This window comes from Leptinotarsa decemlineata, unplaced genomic scaffold (genome assembly GCF_025532065.1).
Source record: "Leptinotarsa decemlineata unplaced genomic scaffold, Ldec_3_MD MMD2_tig00000026_RagTag_RagTag, whole genome shotgun sequence".
In the NCBI taxonomy this organism is placed as follows: domain Eukaryota; kingdom Metazoa; phylum Arthropoda; class Insecta; order Coleoptera; family Chrysomelidae; genus Leptinotarsa; species Leptinotarsa decemlineata.
This window is the reverse complement of record NW_027412539.1, coordinates 8,464,254-8,485,474: the sequence shown is the minus strand read 5'-3', so window position 1 is coordinate 8,485,474 and position 21,221 is coordinate 8,464,254. Positions and strand designations below refer to the sequence as shown.

At 35.7% G+C, this 21,221-nt stretch overlaps 1 protein-coding gene across 1 annotated transcript; it reads right to left on the bottom strand.

The window, feature by feature from the left end:
* Nucleotides 1-14,907: 14,907 nt before the first annotated feature.
* On the bottom strand, nt 14,908-20,633 carry Abd-B (Homeobox protein abdominal B). The gene is made up of 2 exons (XM_023164454.2): nt 19,314-20,633; nt 14,908-17,678 (listed from the first exon to the last, which is right to left on the bottom strand). Exons 1-2 carry the CDS (start codon nt 20,047-20,049, stop codon nt 17,227-17,229), a joined length of 1,188 nt encoding a protein of 395 aa, XP_023020222.1. The 5' UTR covers nt 20,050-20,633; the 3' UTR covers nt 14,908-17,226.
* Between the last annotated feature and the right edge of the window lie 588 nt (nt 20,634-21,221).

Sequence of the window (21,221 nt, the reverse complement as noted above, 5' to 3'; positions counted from 1 at the left end):
TGAGCTTTCAAAATAATAAATGTGGAAGTTAGTAGTAAATGGCAATCGAAAATGATGACATTTCGCAATCTCTCCTCTATAGTAATCCTGATTTGCCCTTATTCTCCATGTATACCACCCTTTGTGAATTCAAGTGGGTTGAGTCAGCCAAACACTTCCTCTGAAAGAATCTAGAAGAAAAATCTCAACCTTACTACTGATGCCGTCACCTAAAGGTCTACCTCTTTTTTCGGCTTGCAAGGTTCTGATTTAATTGCGTTGGTCCATAAAGCTTCGACAGTACTCATCACTGCATCGTTTGACCAGCTCCACGTTGCCATTCACATGTGACACATATATTTACTTGGAACATAGAATCACGTTTCTGAATCGATAACTTTCTCTGCGTTGCTCTGCTATTTTCAATGTACAAATGAAGTGACTCTTGAAATTGAATGTCGGTGTTGAAGAACAAGAATTTCTCAAGTCTTTCGAAACTTCACGTCGACTTCTTATGCCACCCTCTTAATACAGCCTTGCCATCCTTTCCCTTCGTACTTCATCGGCAAGCCAATTCAGCTCCTTCATTTTTGACGACAGCAGTTGGTGTAGCAACTGCCAATACCTCAAGACAGTCCGAAATTTCAAGTAATGGCTTCACTGAATCCGATGGACTTGGACTTTGGTGACTTTCTGTATATCGGATTATTTTGCCCGAACTATAGAGTCCATAGTTACCTACCCGTTGAGGTTCAAACTCAAGACTAAGTACATTCAACATGTCATAATGATGATTTGCCAATTGGCAGTTGGGAGACGTTGATTTGCTAATATTCAGCAATAAAAATGTTGATAATGACACATCTTTCAAAAATTGGTCAGTTTTTGAATGGCTGGTCCCAAATGGTCCCAAAATTCTCGTTCTAGTCTGAAATATAGCAAACTGTATCTAGTTTGAGAAACACACTTCAGGTGAAATAATAAAACGACAATAAAAATTAATTGGCGCTCCGGGGCGACTTCAGGTGTTATATAAAAGACAGACATTGATCTGTGGAGGAAAAAATTTCGGCTTCATCTGGCAGAAAATTATTGTGACCGAATCAGATTTCATAATGTCAGGGCACACAATTCTGTTGGCTAACTCGATTGATTTGTTGGGGTCAGATTGAATTTAAATATCCCTTGTTTTGATTTTGAAACTCTATTTCGAACCAGGAACTTCTACACATCTCACCAACTTCTAATGCTTCGTGACGCTCAAACAAGACCTGGTTGGTTGCTCAAATATACGGAACTCTACTCCTTGAGCATGTCCTAAAACTGCTACATTATAGTTGGAAAAGAGAAATTCGACCTTTTGGAGAACCCACAAACAATCTTGATGACCTGGAACATGGGAAAAAGGAAGGAGACTTGTGTTTTTCTTTAGATACTTTCACGAAAAGTGTTCGACTGACTTAGCTAGCTATATTCCACCCAGAGCAGTATATGTCAGAAGTACGCAATGAAATTTAATCTCTCGTCGCATCGAGGTTCAAATTAACAAACCACGAACTACACTTTTTAAGAACTATTTCCTTTGGAGAATGGTGTCTTTATGGAATAAATTTCCTGACTTACTATATGGCCTGAGACGATTTTTCTGAAGGAATATAACCTACAGAGATTTAAATCGAACGAAAATGGGTACTTTAGCTTTTGCGTCAGAACGCTTCGAGGAGTTTTTCTACAATGCTTGTGTATAACAAAAAAAAAACTGGTAGAAATGAATAAAAGTAGATATAATCTTTCGAACATAACATAAAAATCCGGCAACAAAGGCAACAAAGATTTCAAAGATCCCAAAAATAAAACACTCTCATTAGGAGATATAGAAAGGAAGTTTTTGGATTTCTACTACTCCATTTTGATGCAAAAAATTTGGGAATCTTCCAAAGAAAGAAGTAACTTTCAGACACAAATCGAAAGAAAAAGCCGTCCTGAAACAACTACTTTATGAACACTGAATTATACAAAAAACCTCCTCCACTCGGTTTGTGTACCAAACGTTCGTTATGATATATCATTCACAGGATTTAATCCCATAACGAATGTTTGGAATACAAACTGAGTGAAGAAGAGTATTTTTTGAATTGAGTTACTTCTTTCAAAATTGATTGCTTCCTACCATTCTTTGGAAGATTCTCACATTTTTTGTATCAAGATGGAGCAGTAGAAAGCCAAAAATTGTCTTTCCCAAAAATTAATCACTCCTTAAAATATAACGCTTTCAATATAGGTAAATAAGATTACTTTTGGCTGGGATTTAATCAAATACGTGAATGAATGTAATTACGATGTGATCGATGACATTAGTAGATCAAACTTATTCCGTAACATAAAAATCGTAATTTATGAATGAATTGTGTATTTTTTTTCATAATTCTATCCATATTAGTACTGAAAAGAGAGCCCTAAGGCAAGTGTTTTACGGCGAAACATCGATGTCTACGAGTGAGGATGACAGTGTTCCATTTAAGTGAAATTTTTACCTTTCATTCAGTATACTGTGTAGAAATCCTGTAAATGATATCTGATTTAATTCCATAACGAATGTTTGAAAGAGAAATTTATTTTTTGTATTATTCAGTGTTCATATGAAAGTATTTGTTTCGAAAGACATTTTCTTTCGTGTAATTCAATGTAATTCAATTTGAGTCTGAATGTTACTTCTTTGCATGATTTTCACATCTATGTATATAGAGTTAATTCTTTTAAAATTGATTGCTTCCTTCCTTTCTTTGGAAGATTCCCACATTTTATTGTATCAAGGAGAAGTAGTAGAAATCCAGGAACTTGCTTTCTCAAAAATTAGTCTCTCCTAAAAATATAACCCTTTCAATATAGAGAAATAGAAATTCTGCTCCAAAAAGTACTTTGAAACTATGCCAGGAAAAAAGAGTAAACCAAAAACTGACATACTGTTTATTCCATTTCAACTCATAACTATTTCAAAAGACGAGGTATCATATGATTATTTTCAGAACCTTTGTATATAACGAGGGGATTGTCAAACAAAGGAGGTATGACAAATGTCAGACTTGATATATTTATGTAGTCGTTTTCAGTCTGATTAAAAGCAGTTGATCAATTTAAAACCTATATGTTTCCTCAATAAACAAAGTAGAGAACAAACTGTAACAACTGATTCACATCAGTTATTTTGAATGAATCAATTTTACTGAAAGATATGGTTAATGTGGATTTCTGGAACTTCATCTAGCGTTTCCTAATATGACCTTTGGAGCCTACATTTTGTTTTATGAAAGTGAGGACATTGTAAGATCAAGATCTTCAGATAATGTGGTGCTGCAGGTTTTTTCGAGTTTTCCTGCAGCTCAAAAAGCAAATGCGCCACTGGAACCAGTGAAGTCGCCCCGGTGCGCCAATTAATTTTTGTTGTTGTTTTATAATTTCATGATTTATATTTTGGAAGTGTTATTCAAATATGTTAATGTTCCCGAATTGCCACAACCGAAAAGTGAAAACTTACAGAAAAAAAAACATTCAATTATCATAACGAAATACTACGTTGAAAGATATTTCAGAATGAAACAGTGAAATGCCGGAGAAAATAAAATAAAAAGACAGTAAGTGCCATCGAACGAAAGAAAGATTTGATGAATCTTAAAGGGTTTTCAGATGAAAACATTGAAACATACTTTGCAAGAAAAAGAAGTCCTAAAGGAAAAACGGCAGATAACGGGTAGGTATGTTATTGCCAAATTTGTGATGGAAAGTATGGAAATTGGATAAACCAGACAAATGTAATTTATGTGCCCACGAGAATTTGACGAGTGATATCAGCACTTAATCTGTTTTGGTAGGAAATAAAATCCAAGATTTTCAGCAGAATTTTTATAATGTTTTACGCTTTGATTGGGGCAGAAACTAACGCGATAAACGTTTACTCATTCGCAATAGTTTCATATATATATCCAAATTCAGATCGACGAGGTTTTCTACTGCTTTCTGAAACCGTGTTGTTCTGTTCCAATTGGTCGTATCTGTTCCAAGCGTAGACGTACCAAGAAGGTCGAGATTCGAGGAAAATATTGATGAAACCATAAAGTCTTTTAAGCCAAACAACCCTAAAAGAAACAAATAAGACATTTTCACGGCAGAAGAAGGAAGGAAACCATAACTTCACAAACGTGCACGTAATTATACATTTGTCAACTGGAATTACCTTCAATGTCACGTATGAATAAAATAAATATATTACGAAATATTACAGCCATCAGATTTGTCGGGAAGTAATAAAATCAGTAGTTATCTTTACGAATAGTGAAGGAAAACGAAATATGGACGACAATGCATAATTCATACAATATTTCATCCAAAAACACGGAATATATTCGTTTTATTATATCTATTGGCTGGCCTGCAGCTCGTAAAAAGACAGGAAGCAGGGATCGAAAGTTACTACATAGAAAATTAGTATCTACGTAGGACAGCTTTTCAATTCGAAATTATCAACACTGAGTGTATTAATCTTGTCTTTTATTTTGTCATTTACAACCGTGGTGGGAGTGACTATTCAATCTGAGAGTCTGGTGCCATGAGAAGACAAATCAAATGAAGAATAACAGTATTTTTCATTTGTCACGCTAACATTTCTGACGTTTTGAGACAAACCGATATGATCTTAAGATTAGAGAGTATCAAATGCATCATAACAGTGAAAGACCTCGCGACATTATGAATTATTGGCTTTTAGAGTACAACACACTTGATCCAAGGAAGGTATAGCTTGTTGGATAAGTCAAGGTTCTTCAAGAAGACGCCGTGAATCGGCTTATCCTTATATAGCTTCTGTAGCCACAGGAGTTCCTGAATGGGTTCCAAATCGGTGACAGAGTTCTGTTGGTTGCTTCATTCATTTTTGAAAAGCAAACCAAGTTCATTGGTCGCTTGAATAGTTACCTCAACAAGAAATATTCTCACCCCTCTTCTTTTCGAATTTCTAATAACTTTACTGAGTTTAGCAAGAAGCATTCTGTTATGTAGGTATTCCAAACTCATAAGCATGAATTGGACGATTAAGGATGAGAACTTGAATACGTGATCTATACTCCAAAAGAGTAGAATAAGATCGGAAACTGCAAGCTCATAAACAGAAAACGGCCCAGACAAAGCTCTCTGGCTTACATAGGTAGTCTTGTCTGGCCATCAGTACCACACCGTCAGCGGCCATGGAGATCCTTCTAGATCTACCTCCTCTCCACATTCTTCTGCAGAGAGAGGGTAGATGGACGGCATATAGTCTCGTGCACATTGCCAATGGCACAAATCAATTTAATGCAGAGTGCAACAGACTGTTGGTTGACACTGGAAGTCCCAGCATTCTGGAAATGAAGTGTGACTTTATGCCGCCAAGTGCCAACTACGAACTGCCTTATAAAGTACTGCTCCCGAGTAGAGAGGACTGGATCTTCCGGGAGAAGGAAATATTAAGAGCAGATAGTTGTTGGTTCACAGAAGGATCAGAAACACCTTCAGGTTCTGGTGCAGGTGTTTTCAGTCGCAGACCCAGGACACAGGAACCTTCCTAGGAACCTATGCGACTGTATTTCAAGCGTAAATTTACGCTATTGAGTTATGTGCGGAAAGATTGGAAGAATCCAACCTCATACACAAGTCAATAAAAATAGTCCCCGAGAATCAAGCGGCGTTTAGACGTTGCTCTACCGAGCAACGTCTAAATTGGTAGCAAATTGCCAAAAATGACTCTCCTCGATAGAAAGATTTAACAGATTGCCTCTAGTCTGGATTCCTGGCCATACTGGCCTGGAAGGCAACAAGCCTGCTGACTCCCTTGCAAAGGAGGGAGCTGCCAGCAGCTTCATCGAACCAATTGGCATCGCTTTAGGCTTTGCCAAACAAACATTGAACACCTGGATGGCAATAACATTTATGGATTTTTGGCAGAATCTTCTAGGATTGGCTCCTCCGAAGATTCATAAAAAAAAGTTGTTGGACTACAATAGGGATGAACTACGATGTCTAACAGGCCTTCTTACAGGTCACTGTCATTTGAGTTATCATATGCAGAGACTCGGACTGTCGAAAGACAGTGAATTGAAAATGATGAAACAGCAGAGCACATACTTTGTGTCTGCCCCGCTGGGGACCGAATCAGGTTTTTAGAGTTCGGCAATGCCGTACTCTTACCATCTGACCTGAAAGACCATTCACCATACAAACTAATCGACTTGGTTATAAGAAGCTGAGTACATTTGGTCGAGTGTGAATAGGTGTGAGCCACAATAAACCCTTGCGGGCTGTGGAGGAGGGTCGAATAGACCCACTCACTTTGGACCTAACCTAACCTAACCTAACAAGCATATTTGTAGCAGCAACTTTGTTTCCTCGACAGTTCTCATTTCAGGATTATTCGGAGTTTGTGCTGATAGTTGCCAGGTCAGAGAGAGGTTACGCTAATAACGAACCGAATCCTGCGTTATACTTCTATCGATGAGCACGTTCTCTCTGCAGCCAGTCACACTTCTCTTCAACTTTCTCTGTTCATATTAGGAGAAGGAGAGTATTTCTTATGCTCACAAAGCATCTGAAACGTAACGGGGTTTTTTCTGGAAATGATATCACAGTGACTTCACATTTTGGAGATTTACTTTTCTGAATCCGATGATACACTATTGTTAGAGTTTGAATTATGGATCGGAACACATGGTTCTGTCAGGTGGCCTGCAAAATCACCCGCCCTAACCCCTTTAGACCTCTTTAAAGTCGTCTCGGGTAATCGTGGAAGTTTCTATGAATCAATAAAACAACTTTTGGCATTTCAATTAATTATTATTGTAAGTTAGTTATTGAATACATTGTTGAAGATAATATTGACACAGAAATAAGTTGAAAATGCATAGAAAAAATAGCTGAATAAATGAAACAACAACGAGAGGTATAATCTCCTGTTACTCTGTTCTTCAAGACGCTTCAAATAATTATTTCTCTCCCGACTTTATCGTACGGGAATCTTTTCGAGTACAACTATTGATCAGTAAATGTAATTTACCAACATTCTCTATAAATCTCCAATAATGTATTCAGTAACTAGCTAACAATACCAGTTCATCGTCAAACGTTGTTTTACTGTTTCATGGCATCCCCTATAAACCGCGAGGACCTTAAAGAGGTCTGAAGGGGTCAAATCGGATGATTTTGCAGGCCACCTGAACCTCCAGAACCTTCCTGACATGACAGAAATCCATTATTCAAACATCAACTATGGGGTATCAGCAAATCATTTTCAAATGTCAAAAAGGAAGTTGCATTCAAAGTTTCAACGCTGTTTCGTCTTAAAATTTTCGCAGCAGTTGTTGGAAATGAAAATGTACAAATGTACATAATAAGAAATACCTTGTAATTTGATGTACATTTTTCCATACTAATTTTTTCTCAGCAGTGAGTGTCAAATAAATATATAAATATTGCCAGCCGAATGTAATATATCTCATGATCTTCTGATATTGATTTTCCGTGAGATCTGATGTAGATAGTGTCTATCGGATTGACAAGTTTGTTAGATCAACTGCCTCTGTCATTATTTTTGAATTTTCATAATTATCAGAATATGGAAACATTCTGATTGGCAGTTGAAGAGAACAAACACATTCAGCCTCTCATTTTTTATCATGGCACAAATTGTGGGTGGGATAAATGAAATTTAAGTGAAATTCAAGAAAAATATTGGGGTTACAGCCTGATTGGGCTATTCGAAATAATTACTTCGTTTGAATCAAGCTTTGACATGTCTAGAATCTTTCTGAATTCACCATCGGAGCAAAATAATATTAATTCAACTTTTAATTTAATTTTTATTATGCCACATCTTGTCCATCCACAATATATTAAAAAATCAAAGAAATTTCCATACTTGCCCGTTTGTGTTCAAGTAAAGTAAAACAAATATTTCAAAAAGTGTTTTTTCATTCTAGAATCGATCATTTGAGAGGTTAGAAGCAATTACAGCATTAAATACTTGTTAGTACGCATACATTTCCAGCTCGCCTTCGTCCACTTATGAAACTTTTGCTGGAGTAGTTACCTAGAGTAAGTAACACTTAAGCCAACAAATTGGTTGAATTATATTTGTCAAAATGACTAAAACTCCAAGCAATGTATGTAGGTTCTCATATTATTCATATAATAATCAACGGTTAATTGGTTTCAAGTATTTGAATCAATTCAGATTAGTCACACGGATCCATTATTTCTTCTTATCATGATTAAACCGGTCGAGAGGATGAATAAGATTGTCTGCTATCGCATAGGTACTAGAGATCCCATTAAAACGTCTACGATAACCTACGAACCAATTTAGTTCAAATCAGAACAACAGACGACCATTTTATTTCTCAATTAGATATTCTCATACTAGAAAACGTCTGGAAGCCATTGAAGAACAAGGTATCTACAAGAGATAAATACAATGATCTGTCATATTTGGCATGGTTTTTTGAAAGTTAAGACTGTTTCCATACGCAAAATGTGATGGCTACTTGACAAAAAAATCCTTAGAAGTTCACGTATGAAATTGAAAACAATAAAACGTCGCCGTTTTCAAATAATGATAATAATATTAATGCGGAAACACAAGGATAAGCCAATGCATGGGTCTTCTTCAAAAACATTGGCTTTTTAAAGCGCCTGACTTTCGCTTTCCTCAGGTCGAGTGGGCTGAAGTGGGAAACTGAGGGATACATCATGGCTTACCAGGATGGTGTCTTCAACACCATACCCATCTCCGCAGTCGGGTGATGGGTATGTAGGTTCCTGAAACAAGGTACAGGGCCTACTGCGAGGCGTTCGAGACCCTTATGCACTTGCTATCAGCATGTCCAGCATATGCGGTCTCGGCCTATATCCATCGACATAACGCGGCCCTAAGAGTGCTCTATTACCATTTACAGTACTCTTACGGTATTCACGAGTCACCGGTGTTGCCTACGCTTTGGGCGATATTGAATCCGTTGTTGGGAACGAGCAGTGCCGAATTTATTGGAACTATTTGTTCCCCTTCCCTCAGGCTCATACAAGCTAATAAGCCTGATGTAGTCCTTCTCGACCACCAGAGCAAGACGGACAAAATATCAAGATTTTCTCTTCGAACTCTGCAGACTCTCCAGACCACTCTGTCAAGATGTTTCTTCTGAGTATTTGAGTCCTTGATGGAATGATGCCCTCTCTACTCTCGAATTTTAAAATCATACCGGCTTGCCGCAGTAAGGCAGAAATCTTAGCCGGACAGATGCAGAAGGCTGTCATTCTTGGCTCACTGCGCTTGCTCAGGGCACATGATTCTCGGACCCAATGATCAGTTACCCCACGGTGTGGGGAGTAGTCGTTGGTTAATAATGCTGGTGCGTCCTCCCGAATATATCGGGGCTTCGGGGGGTAGAGCCTGGCCAGCGCAAACTGCGGTTAAAAAAAATATTAATAATAATAGCGTTATTGATCAACAGTTACTCATTTATAGATCAATACAAAATTATAATCACATTGCTAACATTTAAACAAAGAGAAATTAATGAAGAAAAAACAAATCTCATTACCCGAATTAAGTACATGTTTGCAACTTAAATAAGATTATGAAAGTCTTTTGGAGAATATATCACAATGGAAACAAATTCTATTGAAATTCATACACATTCTCTCATTCACTAATTTGAATAAAAGTATGAGTGATGCACTATTTCTGCGATGTTCATATTTATTTTATCATTACTAATACTTCTATCAGAGTAAAAACCATCAATTCTGAAAATTGAAAATTTAGAATACTTTCTTTTCTTTTTCAATATATAGATTATGAATCTCATAGAACGAAGTCCAGATGATACTTGCATATTCGATCTGCGAAATAGCCAGTAATTTGTATATATGAATTTTTCCCACTTCCCCCTACGAACAACAACCCTCAAAAGTGAAAACTTGTGCGAGATAAGAGCTAACGATGTCTTACATTTCAGCGTGCGATACCTAACACGGATGAAATTAAATTATTGATATTAATATTTTTTTTAATAATGAAGAGAAGACCAAAATTTGATTGCCTAAATTTTCAGAAGCTTTGTGGAAATTCGAATATTGACTTGAAACCTAGGTGAAGGCACACTTCAAATGTGTATCACTTGAGTAGAGAAATCTGGCGTTTCACCAACCATCTATTTGGTTGATGGAACACGAATTGAGAAAAGTGTTAGGATTCTAGAGAGTGGTAGAAGTACTTTTAAAATCAGTCTTTGCCAGACATTTCAATTCCACATTTTCCCAGTATTCTCTGTTTGTGAATTTCCTTGTATGGTAGACCAAAATATCGTAAAGTATCTATATTCGAATTTTCGAAGTACTTATAACGTGTCAGCCATCTCAAGCCCAAAGAATTACTTATTAGCAGCATTGAGACGGTTGAAAGGAATGAAAAGCCTCGTTAGTGATTGAATTTAAGTACAGATCTCAGAAAGTCACACAAAATCCTTACGATAGGTTCCAGCTCAAGTCGAGATGTACGACAAAAACGTTTGTTTTCAACTTTGAAATAGGTATTGCTTACAATTGCAGAATTGGATACTTTTTTTACGAGTCTCAGGTTCTCATTTTTTTAATTAAAACAACTAAAATAACTCAAATTGTTCCACTTCGATCAGAAAATCATTTTTCAAAATGTTTGTCTCGTATCAACCATATTTTGTACTTTTGTAGGGGATTACAAATAGAATACGAAGATGTCGGTAGATGAAATACCAAAATAGATCAGCGAATACGGAAATTTTCGCATAATTATAAGCCAAGAATAGTTTGCAAAAACGCTAGCCAGTATATGTAATAGAATGTTACTGACATACCTACACGGTGTAACTTGGAAATAGTTCAACAAATTTCAAGACGCAATCTGAAGACAAATTCAACTGAGAGCTGTGATTCAGACTGAAATTAATTCGAGAAAATTTAACAGATTTGCAGGTTATCCACCTCTTCGGGATTTTGAAGAGAAAAGATTAAGTATTAAAAAGATATAGTTTGAATTATGAATACACTGACTTATTAAGTAATGGAAAATAATTGAGTAAAATTGAATTCAAAGTGTGAAAATTATTTCATTACTATCATGGATAATGACAGGTTGTTCAGGGGACTCAATATTGATAACGTAAAGATTTGTAATGCACTGTTTGGAACCTTTGGTGTAGTAATGAATATTACTGGAGTTTCATTCAATCAAACACGTGTCGAGGTGTTGAAAATAACGGTTTGGTGTTGGAAGAAAACTCCAGTATATTCAACGTAAAGATTGTTATTGAATACAAAAAAAATTTGAAAATTCATTGAAAATCTTCCCAGTAAAAAAATAATCTCAAAAGATATGCCTATCGTCAGCTAAGTTCATATGGGATTGATAGTACCTACCGCAAAATCACGGGCCCAGGTTTCCTATAAAATCAAAACGTGGAATCTATGAAATAACATCATTTCCATGAGAAACATGAAGAGAAGAATATTGTTTCTGAACACTGAATTATTCAGTTTTTCAAACAAATTATATCTCAACAAGAAAAAACATAACAATTCGAAATCTTCTTCTGAGAAGAATAACTATCAATGAAAAAATTGATACTCCTTCATCTTTAACTTCTTATGGACACACACTTGAAAAAAATCATAATATGAAAAAAACAGTAAAGCTCCTTGCAAGTATCTACCTCAGGAAACTGGAAAACATGAAAAGCCATATTTATTTTTTGATTTTTTCTTTTTTTTATCTGAAACGTGTAGGTATTATGAAACGGATTTTAATAGTCTCTTTGAATGTTACAGAAATGTTGAAGAAACAGTGAAGTTCGAGGTGTACTGAGTTGAACCTTGAAACATTCTTTAATGGGTTAATTTGTTGGGTGGATGGATTTTCTAAATTCGTAACCTCTGAAAAAATCAGATACTGGAACATTTCTTTCCATAACAGCTGTCTGAGCAATTAACCAACTTGAGCATGTTTTCTATATAATAAGGCATTATTGTACCTCCAACTTATACATACATTGAAGTCCCGCAGGCCTCTCAGCTTTTTTCGGAAATACCAATACACCTTCGAAAATATCATCTAATCAAAATATCTACTTCCTATTTTTTCATGACTTTACTTCAATTTTTTTACTATTATGAGGGTTTAATATGCATTTCTTACAAAATCAACTATCAAATATGAAACATATAAAATTCGGATATTAGAATTTAATAACCTTGTGTTGAAGGTTTCGAAATGATCTCGCGAAATGTATCTAAAGATAAAAAAGAGAAAATAATCATAACCTTAAAACAATTTGTATGAGGTTGACAGTTTTGTAACCTAATATTTGAATTCAAAAGTCGTATAACCTGGAAATAATCTGAGTTGAACCCAATTCGACAAAACATTTATTCACTATAAAATAAAAGTATTCAAAATGGAAAGCGTAAGTACACGAAATCAACTCAAAAGTTTTGATATTTTTGGGGGGAAACAACAAGGAATTTGAACACAGAAAAGATATGGTTTCACCTTCGACTTGAAAATATTTTCGGATTGTGTATTTTTCATAAACACTTTCAAATGAAACATTTTCTGATTTTGCCAGTAACTGTAGCGCAAGTCATAGTAACGTATGTAACTGATGAATATATTAATGATGATGACAACTTTGACGAGTCAAAGAAGTTGAAACATATTTATTCTACATTCTAGATAATAGTTATATTATGTAAAATTGAAAGATGTTTATCAGAAGTTAAATCATGCACGTTGCCTCAGTAGATCAGAAATCAAAAACTGGTCATAAATCAAGCAGTGGCGGAGTGAATTTTTTCACTTTTCAACGTAGCCTTCGCCCAATAATTACGTGATAAAAATTGCGGATTCCAAGAAATTTCACTTCAGTTTCTATGAGTTTTTTAACTTTATTGATACTTAGCTCGCACAAAAGTTTTGTTGGTGTTGTTTAGTACTTACGATAAATGAAAACATCACGAAGATTTAAAGATACTTATGTTATGAAGATTTTCCCAATTTTATCAGTCTGATTATGAAAGATTTGTTCTCTCTTGATTATGGAATCATTGGAAATACTTCACCATGCATGAGTTTGTTAAAGTGTATTGTTCAATAGTAATTAGATAATAGAGAATAAAATAATAATATAAAACTTTAATAATTTTCAGCCCAAAGCCACTATTCATTGGGAAAAATTGTGTCAGTGAATTGCTTATTTTAACAGTTAAAGAATTACTTTTCGATCTTTTTCAATACTGTAAATTCACCTAAAAACCTGTCATTCGTTCTTTAGTCATGAGACCCCGTTGGTAATAAAATGAAATTTGTTTTTTTGATAGAGATTTTTCTCGTTTTGCATGTTCGAAACCTATTTACTCCTCCCAAGTCTTATGGGGCCATAAGGACAGTGACAAAGAAGGGTAAACACTTTTTCAATTTTCCAAAATCACTTCAGTTTGGATGTCACAGTGGAATTCTTCGTTCGAAAGCTGAGTAATGAAGTTTAATAAAAGTTTTTGGGCTTACAAATATGCTTTTGAATTTCTGCAAGAATATAATTTTAGGTTTTTCCAACTATTCAAAATTGAAAAATATATAGGAAATTTTCATTTGCATTAGATACTCAGAAGTAAATAATTAGATGATAATATTTTGAATACCTTGTTTCCCTGGAAAATTTCTTCAACTACTTCTTTTTTTAACTTTCAGGAAATATAAACAAAATCGTTCCCGATATTTTGATAAATACAATTTAAGACATCTGACGTACCTAGATTGAATCTATTGATAACACATTTCTCTCATCAGAACAAATTTTCTGTCTCTTCACGCGAGTTCCACTAATCAAGGTAGCGTATATGACTAAGACTCAGTATTGATTAGCAGAAGTGACTTCATATTTATTCTGGCGAAGGGAAAGTGATTCCATTCCCGTATTCCCGATTGTTATTGCAAAAAATTCATTAAACTTTTTTGTTTTTCTGACATATATTTCTATACAAGTATCAATTTTAATTAAAAATTTCAAGTCATTTCAAATATATAACGAAAATATATAATTTGTTCTTCCTCATGTAAGAAACTTTTTTGTATAAACAGATGAGTACCTAAGTGAAACTCAGATTTTGATAATTTTTGATATTGCAAACCATTCAACTGCTGATGGAGAACAATATTGATATTTCTCAAGTTTTATTAAGAAACACCACGAGATTTTTTTTAATTCCAAATTATGACAAATTATATTTCGGTCATTTGTAATTTTTTCACATTTCCAAACTTGAGAATTTTTAGTTTCAAAAAATGCGCCAACAAATTACATTGGGATAATTTTTTCATTACCACACAAATTTGGGGAAATTATTTGCAATGAGAGTCATATTCTAACTTGTCAAATGAAAAAAAATGGGTCACGTGGTAAATTTTTCTGGAGGCCATAGTATGGAAATTGTATACCTAATACAATAAATAAATAGGGGAAAAAGGAAGTATAAGAGATTATTTTTATATTATATTTCAGTATCTCTGACTCAAAAATTACCGGTTGAAAAATTTTACATTTTGTTTCGATTGTCAAGACACAAACTTGTTGATATAAAAGAATTATATGAGGATATAATCATTTTATGTCGGCATAAGCAGTTTCCATAATGAGGCAATTCTGTTGATCCAATTCACGTTTTTCTCTGAACTTTTGAATCAATCATATATTCTATATTATGAAACGTTACTTAATGCAGAAAACACACACTTACCTGTACATTCTCAAACCAAATCAATCGACGGAGCACCATGAGCTTTCGTAAATCAAACTCTATTTAGACGTTTATAAAACACAATTACGAGTTACTTAATAATATTTATGTGTATACATATACATACATAACACAACAATTTGCATTCTGAACACAACAATTAAAAATACGGTTTAATAAAATACATACAAAATAATTCGAAAATACAATTTCTATGTCTAGTTCTAACCACAACGTGATGGAAATAAATAAATAAAAACCAATTTCTGAAGTCGCGATAAAGTAATAAGTATATATATATAATTAACAGGATTTGCCAGCCAGAGATCATTTGTATAAATAGTACAAGGCTGGTTCATAAACAGACAAACTTCAGAATCACCTATTCTAACAATTTCATATCATTGGAAAATTTTGTTAAATAATATAATTTCCCTATACAGAAAAATGTTCCCTCGAAACAAATATTTGTTTGGAATGGAGATAAATCGCTTGTTGAAAAAACAAAAATATAGTTTGATAAAAATTTCACTTCATTCCACAGAAACATTTATTTGAATCCAGTGAACGCCATTTTTCGTTCGTTTATCAAAAAGTAGAGTAAGGTGAAGTTTTTGTTATTCTAGCACGTACGAAAAGTTTCCTAAAAAGGTCCCAAAATTAATTATTTAGTCCCAGCCAAATCCATTTTTCCATATTTTCTTGATCATTCATATTGGTGGCCTTCAAATTGTTACTGAATAATATCTTAAATACCAAAAGGTAGAAATAAAAAATTTAGAAAAAAATTAGGAATAATACATTTTTAACCAATTTTTTCATGAATCCCTTCTTGGAAGGCACGAATTCAGATATTTTCCATTCTGTACTCACTTATCAGTTCATGTATGGCAATAAACATTACAAAATAATCCAATTCCTTTCGAATACAATCAAATTGGAGAAATTACGAAAAATGACGAGGAATATATCATTAATTTAATGCCAGAACCAAACAATTTTTTGTTATGCTCAATGAAAAAAAATCGCTAACTTAGGAGGTTAGGATAGATGTCAGTCAGGTGCGTAAATAACCTTTTAATATATTGACTCACTAATGAACCATGAACTTCACCTATCTCATTATTAATTATCATAATATATACATTCACTCCATGATTCAGTTGTCACAGGATCTAAATCATGCATCGACACGTGACAGAACCTTAGGACAGGTTAGTATAATGGTTTATATTATTTGTAATGAAATTCGGATTTCTAGAGAAGTTTTTCAAGTATATTACAATAGTTTAGTGACTATACACCAAGCTGTATCATTTTAACTGAAAAAATATTAACGAAAAATAAAATTTTGCATCAACCGTATACAACAAGCCACAGATATACAGGTACCTAAAAGTATTTATTATGTACATTAAGTTGCAAGGTAGAAAACTGAAATTAACACAGGAAACTTATGGCTTCATAAGGGGTGAATCAAACATATGTTCAATAAAAAACTTTGAATGAATGAAAACATTAAGTTCACAATAAAATCAATGGCTCATAATCTATGTTTGAAACTGTTCGATAAAAGTTACCCTGAACTACAAGCAGGTTGACATAAAATATTATATTAGAGGTTTTTTGTCAATATTACTCCAAATTATTGTCAAAATCATAAAAAATAACAGGTTCAAACAATAATATTCAATATATCAGTTTTCACTTAGTGCCCCTATACATAACAAAAAAAAAATTTAAAGAAACACTTACAACAGACTAATGAATTTCTTCTACAAATTTTAAAAACAACATTCGCGAAATATTCTTATAACTCACGATACAGGTTCAGGATGAAAACATGCTTAAAAATTCCAAAACAAGAGTAAATCTCTGTAAAAAACAATAAAAACATGAATTTAGTGTTTCGTAATTTTGACTCACCCCGTATTTTAATATTCTCTACCCGCAATAATTTACTATACACTGCACTACAGGCAACATTGATTACAGTAATTTAAAGATACTAACGAATTACAATCTAATGACAAAATTACAGTCGACATATGTACAATGTAAGTCTTAAATGCTTCATTCGGATGATTTTTCATCTTACAGTGAAGTGAAAAGCTATCCGGACAAAGTAGCAAATTTCGTGCTTTGCACCAGTTTCATTTGCACAAGCCCAAATTTCTCAAATTGAAAAAAAGTATTTTAAAGTCATTCAGTAAATTTACAAATTCAACAATCATAAATTTACTCTTTGGCACTGCAAAGAATGTTCTTCCAGGGTCGCCGAATGTCTACACCCTAATTGAACTAAGTCATTCAAGCACTTATCGATTACATGGAACTAAATCGGGTGAGTTAGGTGGCTAAACCATGGTGATGACCTAGAACAACCCCGGAAAATGCCATAGGTCACTGATGATGTTTCAAAGTCCCATTAGCAGAAACATGGTGGTTCACAATGTGGTGCTGCGAATGAACTTGGTGAGGTGCGTGATGATGAGAACCATGGTGATTCTGGTTGTTGGTGGCCGAATTGTTGTTGTTCTGTTGTTGGCTCTGCTGTCGCTGGGAGTTTTTTTTATTCTTCATTCGTCGATTTTGAAACCAGATTTTCACCTGCCTTTCGGTGAGATTGAGGTTGCGTGCCAATTCCCAACGTTTCTGCTTCGAAACATAGGCGTTGAAGAGGAATTCTTTTTCGAGTTCGAGCGTCTGGTATTTAGAGTAGGGTTTGCGTTTTTTCCGGACTGTTACCTGCCCTGTCCATTCCAGGGGATTGGTGCCCGCGCCGCATGGTACTGACACTCCCATAGAACCCAAGGAACCTGAAGCAAAGAGAGATGGGGATGATCCCCACATAACTGTGAACAATTAATAATTCCAAACAAAAGAAAATTGGTGTAATACAAATTTAATTATTTAAGTAAAGATGACAATTACTATTTGAAAGTGACTTTCATTTTTTGCGAAAAGGAATGGATGACTATTATTTAAAAAATAATTATTTCCATAATACAAAAAAAAATAAAAATATACAATTATAAAACACTGTAGATGAAAAATTTAAAATAAAGTGCTTAGACCAAATTAATATTCATAATAAAAAATCATATTTTTAGCAAAAATTCAAGATCATTTAATGCGTTTTCAATGACCTTTTTGTGTTTTTTTGGATCCTCAGCTCAGCTCTAACATATTTTTTCTCACCTTCCCATTTAACACAAAATAGTTCTAGATTTTTTTATCTCTATGGTAATGCAAATCTGCACCGTTCCAATACTTTTCAGATTTCTCAATTAAGGCTATCCTGATTTTATTTGACTGGTATGTGCAGTCAAACAAAAAAAAATCTTTCTTCACGAAACGAGTTGAAAAATCATCGTAAAATATAATTTAATTTTCTTCACACTCCACAAATGATTTTGATATTGCTAGTCAAAAGCCAATTTGGTATAGGTCTGAAAGTAGTTACTATACCTACTTACATATTTATACAACTTTTCATTAGATAATAATAGTAGTGAAAAATATAGATGAGTAGGTAGGTACCTAAATATCCACTATTCCATATAAAATTATTTGAATATTATCAATTAGAAGCTCAAAATGTGTATGAAATGTTGGTTAGTAGGCCATTCACCAAAATAACTCTGTACTTTCAAATTCATCAAAAACTATAACATAGCGGATTCCTTGGTAATTTAATTTATCCAATGTTATGTAAAGGTGTTTCAGTATGAAATACTGAACATGGATTTAATCGGTACCTAACATTGTAATCTATCGGATAATAAACCCTCATAATCGTAACCTAACTAAAACCATCAAGCGTGACGATAATCAGCTGTTACGTCACATGGCAAAACATGACGTCATTTAAAAGGACGATATCAATCGTCAATTGGCCCCAATGAATTGTATGAAATTCACAAAAGATACCTACATATAGGTAAAACTAGTGTGAACGGAAACCGAAGTAAGTAATATTGTTTGTGAACGAAGAAATGAATCATCTGATCAATTTTACAAAGTAATAAAACTGACCTAACCGAACTAAATTTGAAGAATTTAATAATAACCCAACCCAAAATATTTTCCGAAATAAGTACTGTCTACAATTCACAAACAAACTCACTTCAACTACCGATTCTGACTGTACAAACATCGAGTAAACCATAAAATTAATGGTGTCAATTAAATTTTATAACCTCTTTCACGCGTCGTTATCATTTTTCGCGTCCTACTGAACTTGGACTATTAGAGCGAAATAAAAAAATATTTGTATTTTCATCCCATTGCCACTGAGCCACTATCGATTTTGAATCATCGTAGGCCGTGGCTTCCAGTGTTACTCGAAAGCTCGGCCACCGACCCTAGGCAACGAATTTGAATTCTGCTGCCATCTAGCGACGCAACTGTTAACCTACGTCTTCGTGCGTTGAAGATGAAAACAAATGCGTGATTGAAACTAAATCGAAATTAATGCAATAACTCACCTGGAGGGGGGTAAGGTGTAGACGGAACAGGCTCAGGGCCGTAGTTTCCAAGGCCATAACCTCTGTCGTGAGCGTGGGCGAAGGAGGCACTCTCTGCTACCATCGCAGCTGCAGCTGCCGCTCTACCCCGATCATCAGAGGGCAAATAAGGGACGGCTTGGTGGGCATCCACGTGATGCCTTGTTGCAGACGAATACGGCGAGTAGTTGCACCAGGAACTTCCGGAAAAACTCTGATGGCACGACGACACCGCAGGATCGGCGCTTGGGCCTGCGGCCACGCTGCTGTACTTGTACTCCGGAGTGCCTGCGGAGGCGGTAGCTGCAGGTGACCAGAAGGAGAGTGGGGCTTTGCCCCTGTCTCTATTGCCTGAAGGGTCGGCTGCCAGGTTATAATACGTGGGGGCGTTGTACTGGTGGTGATTCAACCCCTCGAAGCCGGTCTGGTGGTTCTCCGAGGGGGAGTACGACCAGGGCTGCCCGTGTCCGTGCCGAATCACTCCGTCTCCGCAGTCTCCGTATCCCCCCGAGGTCAATCTCTTGGCGGGAATGTGCAAGGGGCCCACGGAGCCGCTGTTGCTCGTCACACTGGCCGGAGACGAGCTGCTCGTCGCCGACGTCGTAGCTGCAGGAGGCGGCACCGTGGCAGGACTCGTCATGCCGCTGTTGCTGATGGGCGTCGCGGCGCTCTGGGGGGCTGGCGGCGGGCTATCTTCGTACAGGCTGCCGTTCATCATGGACCACCAGGCTACCCCGGTGGAAGACCCCGCTCCGGTGGCTGGGGAGGATCCGGGAGGGTGCACATGGTCGTACAGGGTTGGTGCGGCGCACGCCACCGGGTCCGCGATGGTGAGGATGATGGTCGTGGAGGGCGATTACAGCATGAAGAGGTGCAGAGGAGTAGAACGCACAGCAGGATATCGGATGGTTTATGAAAAAGAAAACACCAAAATGAGCGAGAAATTCCAGCACATTTACGAGAATAAATTAACACGAAGCTCGCTTTTCACCGATTCAACTCGAGCTAACACCTTTTAAGTTAATTATTTTGACACTTTCATGGAATGCGCACTCTGTATTATTTTCCGCGGTACGTTTTCGTCGAGTTTCTGTCGCGAAGTGCGGAGCGCTCGCCTTCTCGCCCTGATTGCAAACACACACTGACTGAAATGTGAATCTCGCGTATTAGTCGGTCGGCTCGGATCGAGCACGCGCGTGCGATCTAGCGGTGTAGGCAGCAAACGCTGCGACGAGTTTGTGACGAAGTTCGCCGCGGAAAGCTACGACGTGCGTGTCGTTCTTCGCGGAATGGGAAGTGGCGCTTCGGTTCGGTGATCGTTTCGCGGGGTTAACTTCGGAGTTCGGATGTTCACGGTTCGACCTTAGGAAGAAGATACCGCGCTTTCCAGGAAAGCACTATGTATTCTATCGACTGGCGATAGTGAATTAGTCGAATCAAGGAAATCTTTTCCTCGAAAGTACTTTTTCAAGCATGGACAGAATTATTTAATCAACGTGTTTGATACCTATTTATAGGTATACATAATTCAGCTCTGTGTGGATTATTTATTTGATACATGCCTCTAAATACAACTGAAGAATAATTTTTGGAAAACGCAGTAATAAAAATGGGCTGAAGAGTTTCTTCTGCAAAAAATGGACGAAAATAATATTTATTGGTGTCAGGCAGAAAGTGATAAGAATAATTTAATTACAATCATAGCACAGAACATTGATCTATCAGTGGTAGATATTAATGGCTTCGGCACCTGATGATAAAGGAATTTATTTGCCAAAAACCATGTTAACCAAACCAATGATCCCTTCTTCTTTCAAGCATTCACTGGATGTAATTCTAAATCCGTTTTTTATAACGAAAGGAAAAAAGTTTTACCGAAATTTTTAAAAA